This window comes from Lissotriton vulgaris, chromosome 6 (assembly GCF_964263255.1).
Source record: "Lissotriton vulgaris chromosome 6, aLisVul1.2, whole genome shotgun sequence".
NCBI classification, from domain to species: domain Eukaryota; kingdom Metazoa; phylum Chordata; class Amphibia; order Caudata; family Salamandridae; genus Lissotriton; species Lissotriton vulgaris.
This window is the reverse complement of record NC_141694.1, coordinates 132,152,178-132,176,654: the sequence shown is the minus strand read 5'-3', so window position 1 is coordinate 132,176,654 and position 24,477 is coordinate 132,152,178. Positions and strand designations below refer to the sequence as shown.

General features: G+C 48.7%; 1 protein-coding gene across 1 annotated transcript in view; it reads right to left on the bottom strand.

Annotated features, from left to right (window-relative positions):
* DNAH14 (dynein axonemal heavy chain 14) overlaps positions 1 to 24,477 on the bottom strand; it is a 1,270,113-nt gene that overhangs the window by 388,426 nt on the left and 857,210 nt on the right. Inside the window, exon 57 of the mRNA XM_086926153.1 lies at positions 16,061 to 16,252. Within this exon, the coding sequence (XP_086782279.1) occupies positions 16,061 to 16,252 (192 nt within the window). The remainder of the gene's footprint in view (positions 1 to 16,060; positions 16,253 to 24,477) is intronic.

Sequence of the window (24,477 nt, the reverse complement as noted above, 5' to 3'; positions counted from 1 at the left end):
TTGTCAGCCCCTAGTACAGTACACTGAGTGTGCCCAAGGCTTGTAAACCAAATGCTGCTGGTGGGCTTGCAGCACTGGTTGTGCCACCCACAGAAGCAGCCTATAAAAGTGTGTCTCAGGTCTGCCTTGGCAGAGCCTGTGTGCAGTCTGATACTGCCATGTTGACTGGGCAAGTGCACACACTTGCCAGTCCCTAAACCTTCCCATGGGCAGGGTGCATTGTAGGTAAAAAGTAGGACATGTCCTGGTGTTTGCGGCATGTCCTAATAGTAAATTACAGCCATTTTCGTTTTCCACTATTGCACGGCTACCTGTTCCCCATAGGCCAGAATGGGCAGTTTGATTATTACATCTTATAATCCTAACTGACTCAGGGAACTAGGTGCGAATTCGAGTTTAGTATGCCTGAACTCAGAATGATAAAATACATCTTTTAGTGAAGGTGGTTTTAACATTCTGTGTTTGATAAAATATCACTTTTAGAAAGTAGGTATTTCCTTGCCTAACTACTCAAGCCTGCCTCTACTAGGTTGTGTATTCCTTGTCTGGCGTTTGAGTGACGGGCTGGGGGATTCCAGCAGACAGGGTGAGTCAGCACAGCGCTGAATAGAGCTATCTGCATGTATATGGGTGGGAGGAGTGCACCTGGGACCTGAATAGGGCTGTGCCTGCCTTCCATAATGCTGGCTCCACCCCCTGTGGTGCGTCTGATGTCCCTGGCCCACACTGTCAAAGGAAAGAAGGAGTCTTGTCAACAAAGTGCTCCAGGACTGCACATAACTGGTTTGGACTGGGTACAGGACCCTCTGCCTTCGGAGGACAAATGGATTTGCTAGTATAAAAATGGGGAACCAGACCCCAGAACTTTATATCACTTTTGGGAAACAAGATGAACCTTTGCTGGGGAGAGGAACCAGATAAACTGAGGAGGAGACTATCCCTACGCTGAGTGGTGTTTGGGGGATTGCCCTGCAGTGGTTGCTTGACCAAAGAAAGGAAAAAGGACTTTGTGCTACTTTCAAATCAACTTGTAAAGGATCTCCAAGGGCTTGAGCTAGACCTTGCCTCCTGCTGAAATCTCAGGGACAACAGACTGCACCAACCAGCTCTTCTGCCTTCCCTTGCTGGGAATTGAAGTGCCTGCTGTTGAGCTGGGCCTTCTGAAAGACTGCGTGTCGCAAGGAGCTGGAAGCCAGACTCAAGACGAAGACGCGTGTCAATGCCGTAGCCGTTGTCGTTGCATCACCAGAGAAGAGTGTCACCATTGCAGCAGACGCCGTTGTATCACCGGAGAAGCGTGCAGCCGCTGTCGCCATCGCATCACCCGAAGTGCCTCACATCACCGGAGAAGAGTGTCGCCGCATCAGCAGACTCCGTCGCATCACCGGTGAAGGTTGTCGCAGGGCTTGTCGCGGCTCAGAAGAATCGGGCGTGCACGCATCATTGTCGCATCAAGAAGAAGATGCCCTTTTGTTTCATTGCACCAGATTTTCATCGCATCACGGTGCTGCTGGTCGCATCACCACGGAAGCGCAGTAAGAAGCCGACGCATCACCTCCCCACACAGAGGAGGACCGACGCATCCCCGACGCAGCAGTAGGGACCCAACGCATCACCGTTCTTGCGTGTAAGGAACCGACACATCACCTTCCCTGCAACACTTTCGTTGTATAGCGTTACACATTCAAAGGTACATTGAACTCAAAGTGTCACATTTTACATCTAAAGAGAACTAAGCTATTTCTCCCATTTTTAAAGTACAGTATTGTGGATTTTTGTTGTGTGTGGTCTTGTGTTAGGTCTATATAAAAATACTTATTTTTAAACTACAACTTGTATGTGTTCACAAATGCTTTACACACTGCCTCTGAGATAAGCCTGCCTGCTCATGCCAAGCCACTAAGGGGGTGAGGAGGTGTTATTTTAGGAGTGTACCCCCTTACTGTCAGGTGCCCCACAAGACTTACCTCTGCTTGTGAAGCAATTCCGTAGAGACGACAAGAGCACCCACCCCTGTACCCACCTGACCCTTGTGGAATGTAGGACCCAGCAGGGATGAGATGGATGCAGGGAAGGGAGCCAGAAAAGGATGTAGAGGCTTGGTGTGGGTGTGGAGCTTGTGGGGTATCTCGGTGCCAACTGAAAACCAGGAAAGAACCAGATCAGAAAAGAACCACACCTCCTGCTTTCAGAGCAACCCCTAAAACACACACAGAAATAGTTTTCCCTCCGGGAACTCACCAGTGCTTCTGTAGACTACGGTACCCAGAAGTCATTGCAGCTCCAAAGAAGGATAACCAAGGTGAGGCGCTCCTGCCAAGGTACCAAAGCTAAACCAAAGGAAAAGCGCTCCTGCGCAATGTGCAATCATCAAATGTCAAACCAGAAGGCAAAGCGCTCCTGCACGTATTGCATGAAACTAAACTTAGTCACAACTAAAAATGTGGCATCCCTGGAAGGCAAACGTAAGCTATGAGAAATGCTCCAGCTCTGTGCTCTGTGGAGCTATACCCCAAAGTAGCGCTCCCGCGCGATGGGGAAACAATACAACTGTGAGGAAAAGCAAAGCACTCCTGTGCAAAGACCCTTAACCCCTGTGCAGCGCTCCTGCGCGGCAAGGGTTAGTGTAGGCAGAAAACGAACTGCCCTGGATAGCGCTCCAGCGCGGCGAAACCAAAGGAAACCAAGCAAGTGCTCCTGCCCAAGTACACATAGAACAAACAACAAGTGCTCCTGCGCGGCAAGGGTTCACAGGTCAGGGACAAGTTCAATACCTCAAGCGCGGCGAGGAAAGCAAACAAACAGGGCTCCAGCGCGGAGTAGAACAGCTGATTCCTGACGCGTCTCAGCTCCGGGAATACCAATCGCGTCTCAGGAGACTCCAGAAAGAATTCAAAGCACGGAGCCGGTGGGAAACGCAATGTTTAACCATTTCCCCCGGAAGTGCTACTGTAGACTAAGGTCAGCTGCCAAGGACTAGACCTGGACTCAACTTCCGCCCGGAAGTGAGTATCCCGGTAATTCTGTGTGTGTTTGGCGGGGAATGGCAAGCGCCGCAAAACATGACAGTACCCGCCCCCCCCCGAAACAGATCCCCCCAACACCCCCGGAGCCCAGAAAGGGGAGGCAGGGTGAGGGCTCAGAGGGTGACTCAGATGAAAAGCACGGACCAGAACGGGAGCATGGCATACATGGGATAAGGGTTCCCAAAACCGCTCATCCGGAACGTACCCCTTCCAGTCCACCAGGTAGAATAGCTTACCCCTGGTATGACGAGACCCCAAGATGGCCCTGACCTCATACTCAACATGGTCCTCCACCACCACCGGAGAAGGAGGAGAGGGAACAGCTCTGCCAGAACGGACCGCATGCAGAAGGGAGACATGGAGGACCGGGTGTATCTTCATGTGCGTAGGAAGCGAGAGCTTCATAGCCACGGGGTTGACCACCTTCTCGATGACAAAGGGACCCACAAAACGGGGCGACAGTTTCTTTGGACCATGTACATTGAGGTGCCGAATGGAAAGCCACACCCTGTCACCCAAGCGGTATTCGGGTTCCTTCTGTCTATGAGCATCAGCATGCGCCTTGTAGGTGTCCTTCGCCTTGGCCAACTCAAACCGTGCTTGCTGCCAGAGTCTGCGCAGTGAATCATGATAAGACCGTACTGTTGGTAACTGGCTGTCCAGGGGTTCCTCCCAGGCAGTGGTGCGAGGGTGACGTCCCTGGAGGCAAAAGAAGGGGGACATGCCGATGGCCGAATGCTTGCTGTTGTTATACGCGTATTCCGCCATCCATATCACCTCAGACCGTTCCTTCTCAACCATAAGCAGCAAACAACGGAGGTACTGCTCCATGGTGTGGTTTGTTCTTTCGGCCTGACCGTCGGTCTGGGGGTGGTACGCTGAGGACAGGCGTACGTCCATCTCGAGTATCCTGCATACCTCCTTCCAGAAGCGGGACACAAATTGCGATCCCCGGCCCATTATGACCACTGATGGAATGCCATGGAGGTGAACCACCTCGTGCACGAAGACCAAGGCCAGTTCTACTGCTGTGGGTAATTTCACCAAGGGTACGAAATGCGCCAACTTGGAGAGGTGGTCCACTATGGTGAGAACCGTGGTGTGACCAGTCTTGGTGAGCGGGAGTTCGACCACGAAATCCATGGAGATGGTGTGCCACGGATACGGTGGCACAGGAATGGAACGCAGAAGACCAACAGAAGGCTCTGACCTGTTCTTGCCTAGCAGACAAACGGCACAGTTTGTCACATGGTTTCTTGTGTTGGTCACCATTGTTGGCCACCAAAACTGTCTCTGTACGAGATCGAGCGTCTTGTGATAGCCAGGGTGGCCGGAGAGTACATGATCTTGGCACATGCGATTTGCTCTTTTCTGACAAGGCACCCCAGGCAGGTACATCCATTCTCCTCTGAACAGCAACCCGTTCACACAAGTCACATTTCGTGTCCCTCTGCCAGGACAACTGGTTCAGACTGCTTCGTGTCTTTTTTCACCTGGGTCATGAAGTCCGCGGATGCTACAACGCCCTGGAAGTGTTTCTCCGATATTATCGAAACAGGCTCGGCGTTTTCGGCATCCTCGTCGGATTCGTCTAACCGCAAAAGGGCATCCGCTTTGGCGTTTTCTTTCCCGGGTCGGAACGTGATCACAAAGATGTACCCATTGAAGAATAGGGTCCATCGAAGCTGTCGGGCTGTGAGGGCACGTGCTGAACGTAGAAACTGGAGGTTCCTGTGGTCTGTGAAGATGGTTACTGTGTGTTTGGCGTCTTTCAGGAAGTGGCACCATTCCTCGAATGCTGTCTTGATTGCTAGGAGCTCCCGGTCAGACAGGGGGTAGTTGCATTCAGCAGGTTGGAGTTTCTTGGAGTAAAAGGCCACTGGATGCAGCTGTCCTGTGCTGGTGCTTCTTTGTGATAACACTCCCCCTATGGCGTCCTTAGAGGCGCCTGCCTACACTATGAAGGGCTGCTCGGTATCAGGATGCACCAGAACTGGGGCTATGGTAAAACGCCTTTTTAGTTCTTGGAAGGTGTTGTCTGCTTTCTGATCCCAACCAAAACGCACCCCTTTGCGCAACAAGCGTGCAATAGGAGCCACCATCTCGGAGAAGCCTGTAATAAATCGACGGTAGTAGTTGGAAAAACCTAGGAACCTTTGGACCCCTTTTACGGACTCCGGGGTAGGCCAAGACAAGATGGCATCTGCTTTCTTGTTGTCCATTTGGATGCCTGCCGGAGTGAGGATGTGCCCCAGGAACTCAACAGAGGTGACGTGAAAAACGCTCTTCTCCAGTTTCACGTACAAACGGTGTCTTCCCAGCTGTTGGAGGACGGCACGCACGTGCTGCACGTATTCTGCGATGGTCTGTGAATATATCAAGATATCGTCTATGTAGACAATACAGAAGACATCTATGTAGTCCCTCAACACCTCGTCGATAAAGAATTGGAACGCTGCGGGGGCGTTACAGAGTCCGAAAAGCATGACCTGGTATTCGAACAGACCGAATTTCGTCCGAAAGGCGGTCTTCCATTCGTCACCCTTTCGGACTAGATGGTAAGCACCCCGCTGGTCGAGCTTTGTGTAAATGGAGGCGTTTTTTACCTTATCCAGGAGGTTGTAGATCAACGGTAGTGGGTACCGGTTCTTCATGGTGATGGCGTTCATCGATCTAAAGTCTATACAGGTCCTCAGATCAACTTCCTTCTTCGACACAAAGAAAAGAGGAGAGGAAACCGGAGACCTGGAATGACGAATAAACCCGTTGTCCAGATACTCGTCCAGATAGGATCGATGGTGGATGTTCTCCTTCTCCGTGAGGGAATAAATTCTGCTGCATGGCAACGTGGAGCCGGGGATCAGGTCTATTCGGAAGTCGAATGACCGATGTGGTGGCAGAGTGTTGGCTCCCTTCTTGTCGAACACTTCCGCTACGTCCTGATATTCCTCCTGTATGGCTGCTTGGGAAACCATCCCCATGCCTTGTAATGGCAGCGAGCGTGCTTGTATGGAGCGAGGACCTAGTAGGTCGTCCTTCGCATAACAGGTCCTACAGCAGTGTTCCGAATCCAGGTGTATGATTCTGGACACCCAATCAATGCGGGGATTGTGCTTCACCAACCACGGCAAACCCAATATAACCTTGAATTGAGGGGCGTCGATGACGTCAAAGCTGATGGACTTGGCGTGGTGGTTTGCAAAGGTCAAAGTCATGTTCTCGGTTCGATGCCTGATAGGGCCGGAAGTCAAGTCCGTTCCATCAACAGCCTTGACTGTTTCTGGTTGTGCTTTTGACACTGTGTCCATGCCCGAGGCACGTGAAAAAACTGTATCAATAATGATGCCTGCCGCACCGGAATCCAACATAGCGGTTACCAGCCAAGTTCTGCCCGCCTGATTCTGTAAGGACACTTCCACGCCTACGTGGTGACTGCCGTCGAATACTGCAGGGATCGCTGAGGTGCAATACGAAGAACCCAGAGGACGGATCCCCTTGTCTACTGGGTTGTCTCGTTTCCCGTCTTGTCGCCTTTGGTGATGGGCAACGCAAAAGGCCTTCTGCCCCGAGGTTTAGTTGGTTTCACCGGACATTCCCTTACGAAGTGTCCGCTTTTACCACAGTACAGGCACTAGTTCTGCTTCCTCCTTTTTTCTCTTTCTTGAATGGTCAAGGGACCTCTTATGCCACGATCTGCATGGGTTCAGGAGCCTCGCCCTGGGGAGCGGATTCTTCTTTGGCCTTTTCGGCGCCCTTGTCTCCAAAGGACAAGAAACGGTTGTCACTGCCTTTTCCCTTCTCGGTCCTTCTTTCCTGTAGTCGGAAGTTCATTTTCCCCACCAAGTCGATGAAAGGACCTATTTCGTTAGGCGGATTGGGTAACTGTGATATGAGATCCTTCAGGTCATCAAGCAATCCCCGATAGAACACTGATACCTTCTTATCCTCAGGCCAATGTGCCTCGATAACAAGCCTGCTGAACATGGTGATGTAATGAAGCAGGTCTTGGTTGCCTTGTTTTAGGTTGAGCAACTCATTGTCTGCGGCTTGCACAAAGGTGTGACGAGCGAACATACGCCGCATGACTTCCTTAAATGTCGGCAGGAGGTTGAGCATGGGATCGTCGTTTTCTACCAATGCAATGGACCACTGAGCGGCGTCCCCGCACATGTATGATAGAATGTATGCGACCTTGGATGCATCATCTGGAAAGGCCATGGTTCTGGCCATGAAATGCAGGTGGCATTGATGGATGAATATTCCGTACTTGGTGCTGTCACCGTAGAAGCGTTCGGGTGGTGCCAGCTGTACAGGATGGGGGGTGACGACTTGTATGGATGTGTCCTGGTTGGTGGCAGCGGAGGACCCCCCAAAGGTAAACGTAGGCTGTCTCAACAGACCTTCTTGTCTGACTCTGGGGCTAGGGGTGGTTCCCCAAGGACTGGTGACCCCGGCTGCCATTTGGCCCTGTAGGGCTGTCATGTCATGGCTAAAACTGAGGTTCTCTGGCTACTGGTATCAGTGCGCTCTATAAGTGTAAAAAATAAATAAAATAAATAAAATACATGGCAGCCAGCATGACTGCTATGTCTTGCAAGATAACCTCCGGGTCGCCCATGTCGTCTGGGCGGAATAGTTATCGTGGGCTTCGAATTCTGTCAGGTGCCCCACAAGACTTACCTCTGCTTGTGAAGCAATTCCGCAGAGACAACAAGAGCACCCGCCCCTGTACCCACCTGACCCTTGTGGAATGTAGGACCCAGCAGGGATGAGATGGACGCAGGGAAGGGAGCCAGAAAAGGATGTAGAGGCTTGGTGTGGGTGTGGAGCTTGCGGGGTATCTTGGTGCCAACTGAAACCAGGAAAGAACCAGATCAGAAAAGAACCACACCTCCCGCTTTCAGAGCAACCCCTAAAACACACACATAAATAGTTTTCCCTCTGGGAACTCACCAGTGCTTCTGTAGACTATGGTACCCAGAAGTCATTAAAGCTCCAAAAAAGGATAGCCAAGGTGAGGTGCTCCTGCGCAAGTTACCCAAGCAAAACCAAAGAAAAAGCGCTCCTGCGCAATGTGCAATCATCAAATGTCAAACCAAAAGGCAAAGCGCTCCTGCGCGTATTGCACGAACCTATACTTAGTCACAACTAAAAATGTGGCATCCCTGGAAGGCAAACGTAAGCTATGAGCAATGCTCCAGCTCTGTGGAGCTATACCCCAAAGCAGCGCTCCCGCGTAATGGGGAAACAAAACAATTGTGAGGAAAAACCCAAAAGTAAAGCACTCCTGTGCAAAGACCCTAAACCCCTGTACAGCGCTCCTGTGCGGCAAGGGTTAGTGTAGGCAGAAAACGAACTGCCCTGGATAGCGCTCCAGTGTGGCGAAACCAAAGGAAACCAAGCAAGCTCTCCTGCGCGAGTACACATAGAACAAACAACAAGGGCTCCTGAGCGGCAAGGGTTCACAGGTCGGGGACAAGTTCAATACCTTAACTCGCGCTCCAGCGCGGCGAGGAAAGCAAACAAACAGCGCTCCAGCACGGAGTAGAACAGCTGATTCCTGACGCGTCTCAGCTCCGGGAATACCAATCGCGTCTCAGGAGAATCCAGAAAGAATTCGAAGCACGGAGCCGGCAGGAAACGCGATGTTTAAGCGTTTCCCCCGGAAGTGCTTCTGTAGACTAAGGTCAGCTGCCAAAGACTAGACCGGGACTCAACTTCCGCCCGGAAGTGAGTATCCTGGTAATTCTGTGTGTGTTTAGAGGGGATGGCGGGGAACGGCAAGCACCGGGAAACATGACACTTACCCTGACTAGACGCAAGGGTCCCTATTTGGTCGAAGATACCTACCTCTGCCAACTAGAAACCCCCAAATCTAACACACATGGACTGCTGTCATTGAATTTAGGAAGATTTATGACATCCAGAGTGGATGTCTTTGGCAGCTGGACACCTTCTCAGGTTAGAAACAGACGTGAAAGTCCTCAAACAATCCTTCCTGAAGTGTATGGGAGGATGCTTGCGGGAGGCTTCAGGCTAAGGAGTTATCACTGAGGAAACTGAAGTATTGTTGCTTTTATAGGCAGCTTGAAGAGCTGCCTAGGAAAGTGACCCATAACTCAGCTGCCTTAAGAAGTGACGGAGCGGTGCATGAAATATTAAAAAATACCCATGGAGCACTGAGTGCAATGTCAGGGGACCAGTGTTCTGCCTGAAGCTGAGTGAGCTAACTGCTGTTGCATCCTGCTACTGCAGGGCCAGCAGAGTTACCCATTATCTCATGGTACGTTGCCCTGATTGGAGATGTGAAGAACAAATTGCAATCCCATAACAAGCTGTCACCGCTCTTGCGGCGCAGGACAAACCCAAGTAACTATGATGGAGCTCCCATCATGACAATAAGCATGGTCAGATCAGCTCCTTTGTAAGTCAGCGCACCTTCATTGTCACTCAAAGTAGGTGCATGGGGCCACATAGTTACAACTTTAGTCCCCTATTGGAATCCCATAACGCTTCCCATTTGATTCAAACTTTGATAACTAAGATGATTTATTTGATCAGTTTCATGGTGGGTTATTGAACCAACAAGACCTCCTCAAAGGCAGCACTTGGAAGATTTCTCTATCTAGAGGTGTAAGGAGTGCACGTGGAGGGGATGGCTGGTGGACACATCTGACAGTCATGGGCCATGTTCATAGTACTGGTCATAGTGGGACCTTCCATCAAAGAGTTACACATTTAACCAATATTCAAATACTTTTATAAGAAATGTGAACTTTTACTGTGTGGGTAGGGCTTTTTCTATGAGGGAGAATTGCCATCAACTACCTAAGTAGACCCTGGCCCACGGGCCAAAGATCGAATGGTACATCAGGGTAACTTATAGACAAGCACAAAGTGACTGTGAAATATGGGACCTGATTCCAGGAGACAAATGATTTCTGATGTTCACTGGGGAGTAAAAACTATTGCTATGCAGGGGATCAACTGCTAACATTGTGTATTTAGTGCTCTATTTTGGGCCAATCAGTAGGTCAGGCCCAGAGACCTCAGAGGCAAAAGTCTCAAGTTGACAGAATTGACACCCAGTAGCCTTTGTGTGTCCCGGGGCCCTTAATGGTTACCCACAACTAATGAACAGCCCTAGAGTAGTAGTACTACTTTATTTGGTATCCATGTACCATCAAAGTATGCATACCCAATATAATAACAAACATATAACATTACAAATACAGTTTAAAACAACAGGTAGTTCATTCACACAATAAAATCAATAATACTTCAAATCCATTCCTATATAATGGAAAATTCTTAAAGGCCTGAAGTTGGGCTCGCCTTCCGACCCGTGTCCGGACAGATTGTTGGCAGCCGTTGCAGAGACCATTAATCCCGAAGTGAATGGCATTATCAATCTGTCCCTCCAGGAACTTTGTGTCCCAGTGGCCTGCAAGGAGGCCAAGATTCTGCCACTCTTAAAAAAGCTGTCCCTTGATCCACTGATCCCAGTGAATTATCGCGCCACCTCTCTCTTGCCTGGCTTGGCCAAAGTGTGTGAGAAGGTGGTGAACAAACAGCTCACTGAGTTTGTGGAGAGGGAGGGCCTGTTGCACTCAGCTCAGTCTGGGTTTAGGGCCTATCATAGTAAAGAGTCTGCCCTTGTGGAGGTCTCAGAGGCAATTTGTGAGTGTTTGGCCGCTGGCGGGAGGGCTGCATTAATTTTGCTTGACCTCTCGGTGGCATTCGATACGGTTCCGCACGCTCTCCTTCTCTCATGTTTGGCTGAGATTGGGGTGTCAGGCACTTCCTGGGGTTGGCGCAGGTCCTTCCTGGAAGGGGGGGTCCAGCAGATATGGCTCCCACCATTTTCTTCTGCTTCCCAGCCCGTGACTACCGGTGTCCCCCAGGGGTCCTCCCTTAGCCCCCTTCTCTTTAATATTTATGTAACTCCCCTGGAGCATTTGCCAGAGGGTCTTGGGGCTTAGGTCATGGCCTATGCTGTTGACACTCAGCTTCTTCTTACCTGGGATAGGAGTGGGGACTTGATCTCCTCTGCCCAACACGGTCTGTCTTCTATTTTTAAATGGCTAGCCGGGGCGCAATTGAAGTGCAACAAGGAGAAGCCAGAGACCCTCCAATTTGGGAAGTTCCCTCCGAATTTTAAGGAAACTCTCTGGCCGCCCGAGTTTCCCCTACCAACTTCTACAGGCAAGCCCACCAAAAATCTGGGGGGGGGGGGGGTGGTTCGAGGATAACCTGTCTTTCTCCACGCATATCAAGGAAACTTGTGGGGACTTGTTTTGGCATTCTGAAAACTCTAAGGAAATTTCTTCCTCTTCTGCCAAGGGCGGCAAAAGAAACTGTGTTCTGCACACTTATTCTGTCCCGATTAGACTATGCCAATGCTTTACTGGTGGGCATTCCAGGCCATCTGTTACAAAAACTCCACATGGTCCAAAATGCAGCAGCCAGACTTCTTCTTGAGATTCCTTCTAGTATGATCGTGAGTTGACACTTACGCTCTTTACACTGGCTTCCGTTGGCACTTTGGGTCCTATTTAAAGTCTTAGTTATGGATCACCGTGCTCTTCATTGTCTTGTTCCAAGCTACTTACAAAAACGGGTTTCTTTCTATGCCCCATGTGGTATCTGCGATCGATGTCTCAACGTCTTGCTCAGTGTCCGCGTTTTAAATAAAAGAAGCTTGGAGGCAGCTCTTTGCCTGGAAGGCAGCTGAGTCTTGGAGCACCCTTCCTCTCAGCCTACGGAATACTCAGGACCTGCGGACCTTTCAAAAGAATCTGAAAACACACTTCTTCGCTCAATACTAGACTCTGACCTCCCTCAGGTACGTGCAGGACACTTTCGAGTATCCGCGTGCGATATACATTTAATTGACATTACATAATTAACATATACAAGTGGTGCAAACATGGAATTCTATAAGTTATTAGGTATTTGGTCAAACTCAAGTTCTGACATAATGGGCCGAGGCATTTCCGGCATGACCCAAGATACCCTGGAGAGAAAAACAGTATATGTATCTCTATTTCGCTTTGTAGGTCGAAGGTCAAAGTCTTTATTCCATTTAATAGTAAAATATCTCAAAGGGGGAATGCCAAAGCAAAAACAGGTATACATGCTTTTCACAAAAACTGGAGAAACAGAATCTGAGAATTCCTCAAAACATAGAAGGGGTTTTATATCTAAAAACATATTAGTTAAGGAACCATTTGACTTATTGTTAGCATAACTCTCCTGGATGTATGACCAATAGCAGGATTTCTGGACATTACGGTCCACTTTGCAAATAACCAACAGGTACGCCCATAGTAGTCCCAGCCTACTCATCCATTCAGAAACAAATTTTACCCACGGCACTGACTTGGTGCCTGCTTCAGTTAGAAAATCTACAAGGGAGTCTCTGTACTCACTTAACTCAGGTGTAAGCCATAAACTGACCCAATAAACGAGCGGTCTAAGAGAGGCCAGATATGCAATTCTTTTTATTCCTAAGTGAAAGTATAGGGGAATAGGATGCAAACTGGTTGGAATAGAAATCAACTGCCTCGCGTATTTGTTTTCAGCAGTGGATATAAAGAAGCATCAGTGCAACCCCAGTTCTCAGCACCATAAAGTACAGCACCTTGGACCTTAGCAAGATAAACTTCAAGGGCCGGTGAGACCAAACCTGAGCTCATTTGCCTACGCAATCTGATGATGGCATTTGACCTATGATCGATTAATAATGAGCATTTGCTAGGTTGTCCTAGCCACTTAAAATTCTCCATTACTTTTACCCTCAGGTAATCAAAACTCTGCACCCTCTCTAAGGCTTCTCCACCTACTTGGATGAGTATTTAGCCACTCCCTTCTCAAGCACCATATATTTGGTCTTATTAACATTGAGCTCCAAGCCCCTAGACATACAAAAACCTGAGAATTTATCAACCAGGAGCTGGAGTCCTATGGGTGTCTTGGAAATAATGAGGGAATTATCTGCGAATAAAAGAAAAGGTACCTTTTTGTTGCTCTGGGTAGCAGAATAATTTCTACAGTTCACCAATATGTCTACTATGTCATTCATATAAAAGGTGAATAGCGTGGGAGCAAGAACACATCGTTGGCGCACACCTCACTGAATAGAAATGAATTCAATTACTCAGCAAATCTGAGGTAAAATTGTTTTTAAGGAATTGAGACATAAGGTGAATCAGATTCCCAGGAACTCCAAAAATTGATAAAACATGCCACAAGTTAGAGTGTGGGATAAGATCAAAAGCATCTCTAAGATCTATAAATGCCACTTAAAACTTTTGGTGACGTTATAAGACGTATGTACAATACAATGTGACAAATCAAAAAATTTGGTCAGAGGTACTTATCAGACAGGGCAGACATAATAATATTAGAATCCACCCAGTCTGACAGTTTCTTAAGAACTTGTTTAGCAAAGATCGTCTGTGCATTATCTATTACACTGATTGGTCTGTAGTTTAAGGGGGCACATGCATCACCTTTTTTATATATTGTGATAATCTCAGCTCCTCTCCATGAGTCCGGGATTTCACCCCCTACTGCTATGGCTTTCAAAAGTAAATTTAAATAAACTGTCCGATCTGGGACTCTGATTTGTATAGATCTCCTGGGATTTCATCCGGGCCAGGTGCCTTGGCAAATTTTAATGAGGCAATAGCTCTAGCTGAATTCTCCAGGCTGAAAACAACTGGGTCAGCAGCCTCTATAGCATCACGAATGGGATGTATCTAGAATAGTTGCCTGGTTGCTGCTCAGCCACAAATTATTGTGATCTTTTGCCTCAAAGACATCAGAGAAATGGGACACCCATTTTTCATCGGAAATATGATGATATGATAGTAGACTTTCACTTTTTCTGTTCTAGATTGGGCTACTGTATGCCAAAAGGACCGATTGTCATTTGTTTTAACAGCATACCACGTATCTTTCCAAATTTTGTTCTTCCCAATTCTTTTTTGTTAGATTTAAAGAAGCTTTGTAAAGGTGTCTAGCTTTGGTTATTAGAGTCCTGTACCCACTTAGAACTTAGAATAGCTGCCCTCAAGGAACACTTAGGTTTAGATTTACCAAATTTCCATGCAGCGCAGTGCAGCCCCTGCAAGGCTGCATTGCATTGCCCGTGATAGGGAGGGAACAGGAGGGTGGCATATTTTCAAAGATATGTCTTTCTCCTCCCTTTCCCCTTGCGCCGGCGCTGATTACAGATCCTGTGCACCACCAACTCAGCTTAGCGCAATAGCGCTAGGGTGTGTGTGTGAGTCCAGCATAGGTTTTGTACAGGAAGGATACCCTTCCTGTACATAATACTATGCCTTGACACGAAGGAAAGCTTTCCCCACTTTGTTGGTGTGCTGCTCACTGCAGCACACATGCAAATCCGGAAAAGGAAGGAGAAATGAAAGCATTTCCCCTTTCTTGAGACTAGTTTAAAAGGGCACAGTTTTTCTTAAGCTAAACCCAATCTACTGTATATGGTTAATTGAGTTTAGTGCGAGAAACCATGGGTGGTTGCATGGGAACGCCGAGGCACCACCCTTGGCACTCCCACATGGAGCAAAGTAATGCGAAGTAGCGCTATAGGCTGCTTCGCATTACTTTTCCGTTATTTCTAGCGCTCAACAAGTTCAGCGCTGGAAAGTAAATTTATGGAGAAAAAAAATTTCGCTTATTTGCGTCACTTTTGTGACATAAACAATGCGCAAAATCTTAGTAAATCGCCCCCAAAGTCTGTCTGAAGGCGCGGTCGTACCATTTTACCTCCTTGCCCAAGGCAGGTTTCTTAAGAACCACATCTTTATAGCTATCTAAATAACAAACGAGGTATATTTAGAATTGGGAATAATGCTTCACTTAAACAGTTCAACAGGAAGGTAATGAGCGACTTGTACATCTGGGTCAGCAGTTTTTGTTTGGACAAAACATTTGGCCACGAGACATAACGCCGACTACTAGCTAATATGGATTGCGGCACTAATATGTAAATTACCCCCATGCTAGGAGAGACATCTTCCATGTCAAGGGGGTCATTGGCAGGGCCGGACTGGCTACCGGGCAGTTTGGAATGCGTCTGACCTGGGGGCTGATTTTGTTCATGGAGACCTGCGTGTGCTAATCGAAATTCGTTTTACTTTAATTATTTCGAAGCACACGCAGGGCTCCATGAACGAAATTAGTCCCCACCGCAGTGAAATCAGCCCCCAGCTCAGCAGCATTCCAAATTGCCCGGTAGTCAGTCCAGCCCTGGTCATTGGTTATGTTTATTTTCAAAATGAAAATCTGCTTTAGGATTTTGCTTTTGATAATAAAAAAAGATATTGAAGATTTGCAGTACGGCCCCATCCTGTTCACTGAGCTTTCCGTCAAACTTTCAATGCACTGACCACCATAACAGCGGTTTCTGCCAATGCAAGAGATGTCCACTGGGTCAACAGACATCCTTTAATTCAGTGAGCAAAGTACCCTTGGCACGAAATGTGTTTACAAATGGTTACCAATTGGTATTTGGAAGAGTGGTGTTTTGGGGTTACCAACCGAATCTGAAACTTATAAACCAAATGTTCCTGACCGTAATCCTGGTTGTAAACCAACTCGGTTGGTAACTGATTGGTAAAGGAGAAGAATCATGGTGACAGAAACTTTTTTTCTGTAAAAACAGCCTAATGTTCTTGAAGGGAATTGGGCTGCTTTTAGTCTCATGTCCCTTGTAAGCCACCATCCCTGTCTTTGCAACCGGCAGAGCAGCAGTCCCCAATCTAGGTCATAATTTTTGCGAATTAAAGTCAGAGTCTAATGGTTACCACTAATTATGTAAATTATTTCTGTGTATATTCATTTTATGCAAATGTGCCTTCTTTATAAAGCCCAAGATCATGACGTAGCTCAAGTCATCCAAGACCTATTTCGCTACAGGATGTTAAAATAAAAATATGTTGCATCATACATTGGAGATGAAGTGACAGAATTAAGGCAGTGCAACAAATGCAGAAACAGTAGCCTACCTGATTATCATCAACAAAGTCCTCCTGGCTGAAATAACTGTGTGCCACGTTCAGTAGAGCTTCTTCAGGCCACTTGTCATACCAGTCAATGGTACAGCAGTTAACCATAGCAGGATGGTTGCGGCAATGCTGTCGGAATGTCAGTCCTGCTGGACTAGTAGCCAGAACAATATGGAGCTTGCTGTGCACACGCTAAAATGGAGAAGAGTGCAAAAACATATTATTATTTACAATTTATACAGAGTACACCAAAAACAGAATCATTACAGGGCATTTTATTCAAGAGAAATGATACTGTCTACTCGTAACTCGTAGAGTAACTCCCCAGTCAATAATTACTTGAGAGTGATATTAACCTTCGATAATATTGCTACTGTAAAACAGACATTCAAAAATGTAAATGTAATTCACATCATTTTTTGTAAAATATTTTTTTCATGGTACTATTAAGGTGAAAAGAGATTACGCTGTGGCTTCTGTTTTCTTTTGGTTTCCAAGGTAAAATTCGCAACACAGTACCATGGCCCTGATCTTGCTTGACCTGTCAGTGGCTTTTTCTCTTGTTAAATATATCATCTTGATGGGCCACCTGCAGGAAATCAATAATGGAGGAGCTTAATTAGCTTGGTTTGAGTTTCATTAGACTCCACCCTTCACCCTGTGTCAGTCAGTGGCTCTGTTTGTCCATTTCTGTGGTTTCCACTGACACTTGGATCCTTTTAAGATATGGTTCTTGTTTAAAGTTCTCTGATGCACGGCTCCAACAGTGTACTGTGGAGACTGGGGGAACAACCACCCTCCGAACATATACCTGTATACAACTAAGATTACACTGAGAGCAGATGTAAGACTCTGAGGACATTCCATTTGCCCCTGGACACGGGTTGCAGTTCTACCTTCTTTAACAAAGTGAAGAGCATGGGATATAAAATAGATACCACACCCTTTAAAGTCCATGGAGGTTCTGTTTGTTGCATTCTCTGAAGATGATAAAAGAGATGTTACTTATCTCATTCACTCTCAGTAAGATTACCACTGAAATGGCAATTTCTTCTCCCACAACAGTTCTCTGTAACTTGAGATGTGGTCATACTATTGACCTGGCAGTAGTTTGTTCAAAATGTAGTGCCTCTTTGTATAATGGAGCATGAAAATTTGACCATGTTTTTTTCAGTCTTCAAACCCATGATTGATATCCTGTTGTGCTTTGTACAGTCTATGGCACTTAACAACATCTTATTAACGACAACAGTTGACTGGTGGGTTAAAACGCACTAGATTCATCACTATGGGCCCGATTCACATAAGTAATCTAAAACAATATCCTAACTTTACGACTTTTGGTATTCACAAAAGGCATTTAGTAGTAGTAAAGTTAGGATTCCTGCCTTTACTACTACTAAATACCTTGTGTGAATATCAAAAGTTGTAAAGTTAGGATTTTGTCTCAGATTACTTTTGGAAAGGGGCGACCATTCGGTCCCCCCGAACGTATGGTGGAGTACCACGATCCCCCCGGGAAGCCATCTTGGGCGGGAGGCGAGTCTCGGCTGGTATGCCCGAAGCGGCGTAGCCGGGGCGCGCCTTTTTCCCGCCCTAGAATGGGCTGTCCTAGACACTGACGCGGCCGGCCACGCCCTCGGAGGCAGGCGGGGGCGGGTTTACGCCCGCCCTGAAGACGGATAAAAGGAGCGGAAGCCAAGAAAGCATCCTCTTGTTCCTGTGCTCTGAAGCTGCACCTCCCCGCTGCACGTGAGCTCGAGACGGAACGAAGAGCCAATTTTGAGCGTTGTAATCTTTCTTTTGTCTTACAGATATCCCGTCTGAGAATGCCCAAGAAAGTCGGAAAGCGGGTCGGTACCGAGCAGATGCTCCGCATGCTCATGAAGGAGATAGCCGATTTGAAGAAAAAGGTGGAGGCTAAGGACGGGGAGGGAGGACCGAAACGGCCTTTGCAGGGAGCAGTCCCCGGTGGAAGAAGCAAGAGGCCCAGAAGGGGGGCACTTGGGGGGGACACCCCGGTTCCCGATACCCCACGTGAGGAGCCAATCCCGGTGCCGAAAGAGGGGAATCCAATCCCTGTGGTGGTCACCCCCGTGAACAGGGAGGATATGCTCCCCGAGTTAGCGGCACAATTGGCAGCGTGGTTGGGAAAAGATAGCGAGGGCGCCACGGCTGACGACGCCCGGGCAGTAATGAGGCAACTGCGGGAATCTAGGGAGGCTGCGAAGGCGCCATCTTCTGTTCCCCCACAGGTTCCGGCGGCTGAAGGTGCAGCAGGCCCAAGTTCGGCGGCAAGTGCAGGGTCTACTTCAGGTAAGCGGCCATTGCCGATTGCGGGGGAGGGGTCTGTACCTTCTCGAAGGGAGAAGATTGCCCAGCATGTTCCACTAGAAATTAAGGAATTGATTTGGGCGGATAAGTATGTAAACATGTTTTCATTGCTTACCGACCATTACGAGATAGAGCATGTGAAGAGCCAAAAGGAGCTCATGCATCCGAGTGTTTGGCGCGCAAAAATGGCCGCCTTTAAGGTTGACGAGAACATTGGTACTTGGGGCAGAGCGTGGGGCATATTTACCTCCATCATGGGCGAGCGCAGGCCCGAGTTGCTGACCGAGTTACCTATTTATCAGTCACGTATTATGGAGTATTCTGTAGCATATGGGGGCAATCAGTGGTTCTGCTATGACAATCTTTTTAGAAAAGCTAAGGAACACGACCCATTGTTGACTTGGGATTGTTACGACTCCGTGTCATGGCAAAAAATGGAGAGTACAGGAATGTTGAAGGTACCATTGGTAGGGAGCAACGGAGGGGAATCTTCCCGCCAAAACTCTGGGACACCCTTTCGGACGGGTGCAGGTAACGAGTACCACTCGAAGCCGAGTGGCAACACAGGGAAAAGGGGGATCTGTTGGAATTTTAACAGAGGGAAATGTACGAGGCCCCAGGGGTCATGCAAATTCAGACATGAGTGTGGGGGGTGTGGGCAGCCATCCCATCCTGAGTCCTTGTGCAGAGCCAAAACGGGTGATAACGGTGGTAAGGGAGGCACCAAACAGGTCTGATATAGTCCGAGGGGCGCCTTTACCTACCCCGATTGATACCATGGCAATGATTCCTTGGCTCAACGAATACCCGGATCATGCTTCCGCTGGGGTGTTGCGAAACGGGTTCTCATATGGTTTCCGCATCCCAGTGGGGGATTTTCAGGGTGTAGCAAACTGTAAGAATCAACTGTCGGTCTTGCAGCACGCGGCGGTGGTACAGGTAAAGATTGGGAAGGAGGTGACTCGAGGTCGTGTCGCCGGTCCATTCGATTTGCCACCGGTTGCTAACTTTGTTTGTTCCCCTCTAGGGGTGGTCCCCAAGAAGGACCCGGGTGAGTTTCGGCTGATACATAACTTGTCAGCCCCACGTGGTCTTTCCGTGAATGACGCGATAGACCCGGAAGTGTGTTCAGTGGGGTACGCATCTTTCGATGAGGCCGTAGCCATGTTGAATCGCCTGGGGCCCGGGGCGCTGATGGCAAAATCAGACATCGAGTCAGCGTTCCGGTTGCTCCCGGTACACCCAGACGATCAGCGTCTTCTTGGTTTCATGTTTCAGGGTCGCTATTACATGGATAGATGTATGCCAATGGGGTGCTCGATTTCATGTGCCTATTTCGAGAAGTTCAGTTGTTTTCTGCAGTGGGTATTCACAAGGAAGACAGGTTTTCAACATGTTATGCACTATCTCGATGACTTTCTGTTTTTGGGGGCAGCCGGGGATCCTGAGTGTGAACAGGCTTTACATGAATTTTGTGTCTTAATGAATCGATTTGGTGTGCCATTGGCGCCAGGTAAGACTGTGGGTCCCTCGACCTTGATCGAGTTTCTGGGGATCGAGCTCGACTCGGTAGAAGGTTGTTTTCGATTACCCAAGGAAAAAGTGTTGAAATTCAGGTTATCCCTTGAGACATGTATTCGTGCAACAAAAGTAAACCTGCATCAATTGCAACAGGTGGTGGGTCAGTTGAATTTTGCCCTAAGAGTGATACCAATGGCGCGCCCCTTTTCCCGCTCGATTGCACAAGCCATGGTCGGCCTGAAGGAAGGACATCACCGCACGAGACTCTCGGCAGAGGTTCGCCAGGACATGCGCATTTGGTTGGCATTTCTGGCGGATTTCAATGGTCGAATTGTCTGGAACAAACCAGCGGTGTCCTCCGAGGAGCTGGGGCTTTGGACAGATTCGGCGGGGAGTATAGGTTTTGGTGCCATATTTGGTACACAATGGTCGGCTCAAAAATGGCCGTCATGGTGGCATGAGTGCGGGTTGACGAGTAACATTGCTTTTCTCGAACTTTTTCCTATTTTGGTGGCCCTGAAAACGTGGCCCGGGGGTTTCCGTGATCACTCTGTGGTGTTCTGGTCTGATAACATGACCGTGGTTGAGTGTATCAATAGTCAGGCAGCACGATGCATATTGATTCTGAGACTGCTCAAGGAAATTGTGTTGTTATGCATGCAACTGAATGTACTGTTTAGGGCAAGACATGTGCCGGGGGTGATGAACCAAGCGGCTGATGCGCTTTCTCGTTTCCGTATGCAGGCCTTCTGGGGTTTTCTGCCCACAGCGGACCCGGTGGCGGCACCCTTTCCCGAAGCTCTCTGGTCTCTCGGTGCTCCGAACTACAAAACCTCGTGGGAGAGAGTTTAGCACCCAGGACGAGGAAGGCATATGAAGGGGCGTTCCGTTCCTATTGGGCCTTTTTGGGTACTGCTAGGGGGGAGCTTTGGGGTCAGGAAGAGTTTGTAGTGAAATTTCTGCTCTCTTTACATCAGGCAGGCAAATCAGTAGCTACGGCCCAGAGGCATCGGGCCGCCATTTCCTTTATGGCAAAGGCTCATGGGATCCAGGACCCGACAGCGTCTTTCGTTGTGCAGAAAGCGCTACGTGGGTGGCAACGCCTTGAGGGTCGCAGAGTAGATGAGAGGCACCCGATAGGTTTGGACAGGCTGACCCGGTTATTGTCTGTGCTCCCGGCAACGTGTTCATCCCAGTATGAAGCAGTGTTGTTCCGAGCCGCATTTGCACTAGCATTCCATGGGGCTATGCGGGTAAGCGAATTAGTGGCAAAGAACAAGCGGGATACGATGGGGGGATTGTGCCGGGAGCACATTCAGGTCAGGGGGGAGACGATGACGGTCTCATTTGTTAGGTCCAAATCCGATCAAGGAGCAATCGGGGACTGCGTAATCATTCAGAGGATCCCCGGGTCTTCCATGTGCCCTGTGGTATGCGTAGAGGAATATTTGGCACAGAGGGTTGCAGCATGGGGGGGGACCTTCTTGAGACACGCTGACGCCACCCCACTGACGAGGTTTCAGTTCCAGAGGGTGCTTGCGATGTCGATTTCGGCCGCGGGCTTGAACCCCGGCGAGTTCGGGACCCATTCCTTTCGGATAGGGGCTGCTACTAAGACTACAGCCAGGGGTCTGAGTGTGGAACAAGTAAAACGTGTGGGGCGTTGGTCCTCGAACTGTTATAAAAGGTATGTGCAGTTGCACATGTTGTGAAGCTGTAATGATATACTCACGCTTCTTGTTTCTGTTTGATTTTCAGTTACGCAAGCTTACGAAGCGGGCGGACTGTACAGTCGACCCGACTCCTGGGGACCAGCGGTCAGAAATCACCGTCTGCGAATAAGGAGGTGTGGGTCGTGGGCCACTCATATGTGAGGCGTGCCGCGGACGTATTCAAAGCAGGTGATATGATTCACGTGGCTGGGGAATACGGGTACAGGGTGTCCTTCTACGGAAAGGGCGGGCTCTGTATTGACCAGTTTCAATTCTTTTTTGAGGGTTTGTTAGAGCGGACAAGGTCACCGCCGTCTATAATCATAGTCCATCTTGGGGGTAACGATCTGGTGGCCACTGGTAGACGACTTCTTCTTGAGGCAATGCTTTCCACAGTAAGTTGGTTGGCAAGAAGAGTTCCAGGGTGCACAATTGCATGGTCCCATATGATCCCACGGAAAGTGTGGCGGGGGGCTATTTCGGTTACTGCTCTGAATCATTCAGTAAAGAAAATAAATAACAAAGTGAGTAGATTGTTTCGTTCAAGTACACTACATTCTGTTTCGCATGGTTGTATCAAAGGGGACAGTATGTATTTGGGGGACGGGGTTCATTTGTCCCGGGTGGGGAATGAGTTACTCATAGGAGACTTCGTAGCCTGGTTAAGGAGTTTACAGCATGACCTTTAGGTAGGAGTTTTGTGGGGGGTCCGGATAGCCGGTCAACTATCCGGCCTGTGGCGGTAAGGTCATGATCGGTGAGCAGTAATTGGAAGATCCCTATGAGGGGGCGTCACCCATTACGGATGGGAGCGCTCGGGGGAGGTGGCCAATTGGCCCCTCAACGGGGAGGCGGTCCCGTCTAAGGAGAGGCCGCCGGAAGGAAAGGAAAGGTGGTTAAGGCCCCTTCCTGGATAGGAGGGGCTACGGCCCCTCCTGGGGAATTTCCCGGGGCCAGGACATCTGCGACGGCAGATGGGTAAGTTGTGTGGGGTGCGGGAGGGGGTTTACGCTACCTTTTAGACACCTCACACGAGTCCTCGAACGACCGTTAAATGGCGTCGAGTTCATTGGGGCCCCCGTCAAGTACAAAGGGAAATTGGTAGATGCACTTGAGGTACGCCTCTATGCGGTCGCTCCTCTCACAAGTGAGGGGGGTATTTCTGGTTTAGGGATCTGACACCGGTTACGACCTTGCCGTTGGCCCTTAACGTTAGGATGTACAATTTCAAGTCAAATGTTTTGTAGGATGTTAGTTCGGCTAGGAGAACCTTTGTATTAGAGATCTGTTAAGGTTAGCCAAACATCGTAATGTGGAAATGAAATTGTACATAATATGAAACTGTTATTTTAATGTTTTTATTTTGTTTCATATTTTAATAAATACGGCCGGGAAGGGTAACTCCCTTCCCACCTTCCAAAAGTTCAAGAACTGTTTCCGGTTTCCCAATTCTTGGGGATTGTGTTGAGAGGGGGTGGCGGGTATCTCAGCCATATGGAAAGGGGCGACCATTCGGTCCCCCCGAACGTATGGTGGAGTACCACGATCCCCCCGGGAAGCCATCTTGGGCGGGAGGCGAGTCTCGGCTGGTATGCCCGAAGCGGCGTAGCCGGGGCGCGCCTTTTTCCCGCCCTAGAATGGGCTGTCCTAGACACTGACGCGGCCGGCCACGCCCTCGGAGGCAGGCGGGGGCGGGTTTACGCCCGGCCTGAAGACGGATAAAAGGAGCGGAAGCCAAGAAAGCATCCTCTTGTTCCTGTGCTCTGAAGCTGCACCTCCCCGCTGCACGTGAGCTCGAGACGGAACGAAGAGCCAATTTTGACCCACCCACCAGCCCCTGAGGACAGCGAGTCGTTGTGAATACAGTTTTGATATAGTATCTCTTTTGTTTTTCTCTGTTTTTCTTACAGGTTGTGATGATTGTCGTGAAATTTTTAAGATGCAATAAAGAATGGTTATTTTCAGTATGTTTTGCAAATAAAGTAATTTTGAACGAGGATTGATCAGTATTTACGCTTGGTAATAAGTTATGTTTGCTTTGTAATCTTAGTAAGTTAGGTAGAATTGTCGTATTTATTTTGGTCGGGCGGTAAGGTCATGATCGGTGAGCAGTAATTGGAAGATCCCTATGAGGGGGCGTCACTCATTACGGATGGGAGCGCTCGGGGGAGGTGGCCAATTGGCCCCTCAACGGGGAGGCGGTCCCGTCTAAGGAGAGGCCGCCGGAAGGAAAGGAAAGGTGGTCAAGGCCCCTTCCTGGATAGGAGGGGCTACGGCCCCTCCTGGGGAATTTCCCGGGGCCAGGACATCTGCGACGGCAGATGGGTAAGTTGTGTGGGGTGCGGGAGGGGGTTTACGCTACCTTTTAGACACCTCACACGAGTCCTCGAACGACCGTTAAATGGCGTCGAGTTCATTGGGGCCCCCGTCAAGTACAAAGGGAAATTGGTAGATGCACTTGAGGTACGCCTCTGTGCGGTCGCTCCTCTCACAAGTGAGGGGGGTATTTCTGGTTTAGGGATCTGACACCGGTTACGACCTTGCCGTTGGCCCTTAACGTTAGGATGTACAATTTCAAGTCAAATGTTTTGTAGGATGTTAGTTCGGCTAGGAGAACCTTTGTATTAGAGATCTGTTAAGGTTAGCCAAACATCGTAATGTGGAAATGAAATTGTACATAATATGAAACTGTTATTTTAATGTTTTTATTTTGTTTCATATTTTAATAAATACGGCCGGGAAGGGTAACTCCCTTCCCGCCTTCCAAAAGTTCAAGAACTGTTTCCGGTTTCCCAATTCTTGGGGATTGTGTTGAGAGGGGGTGGCGGGTATCTCAGCCATATGTGAATC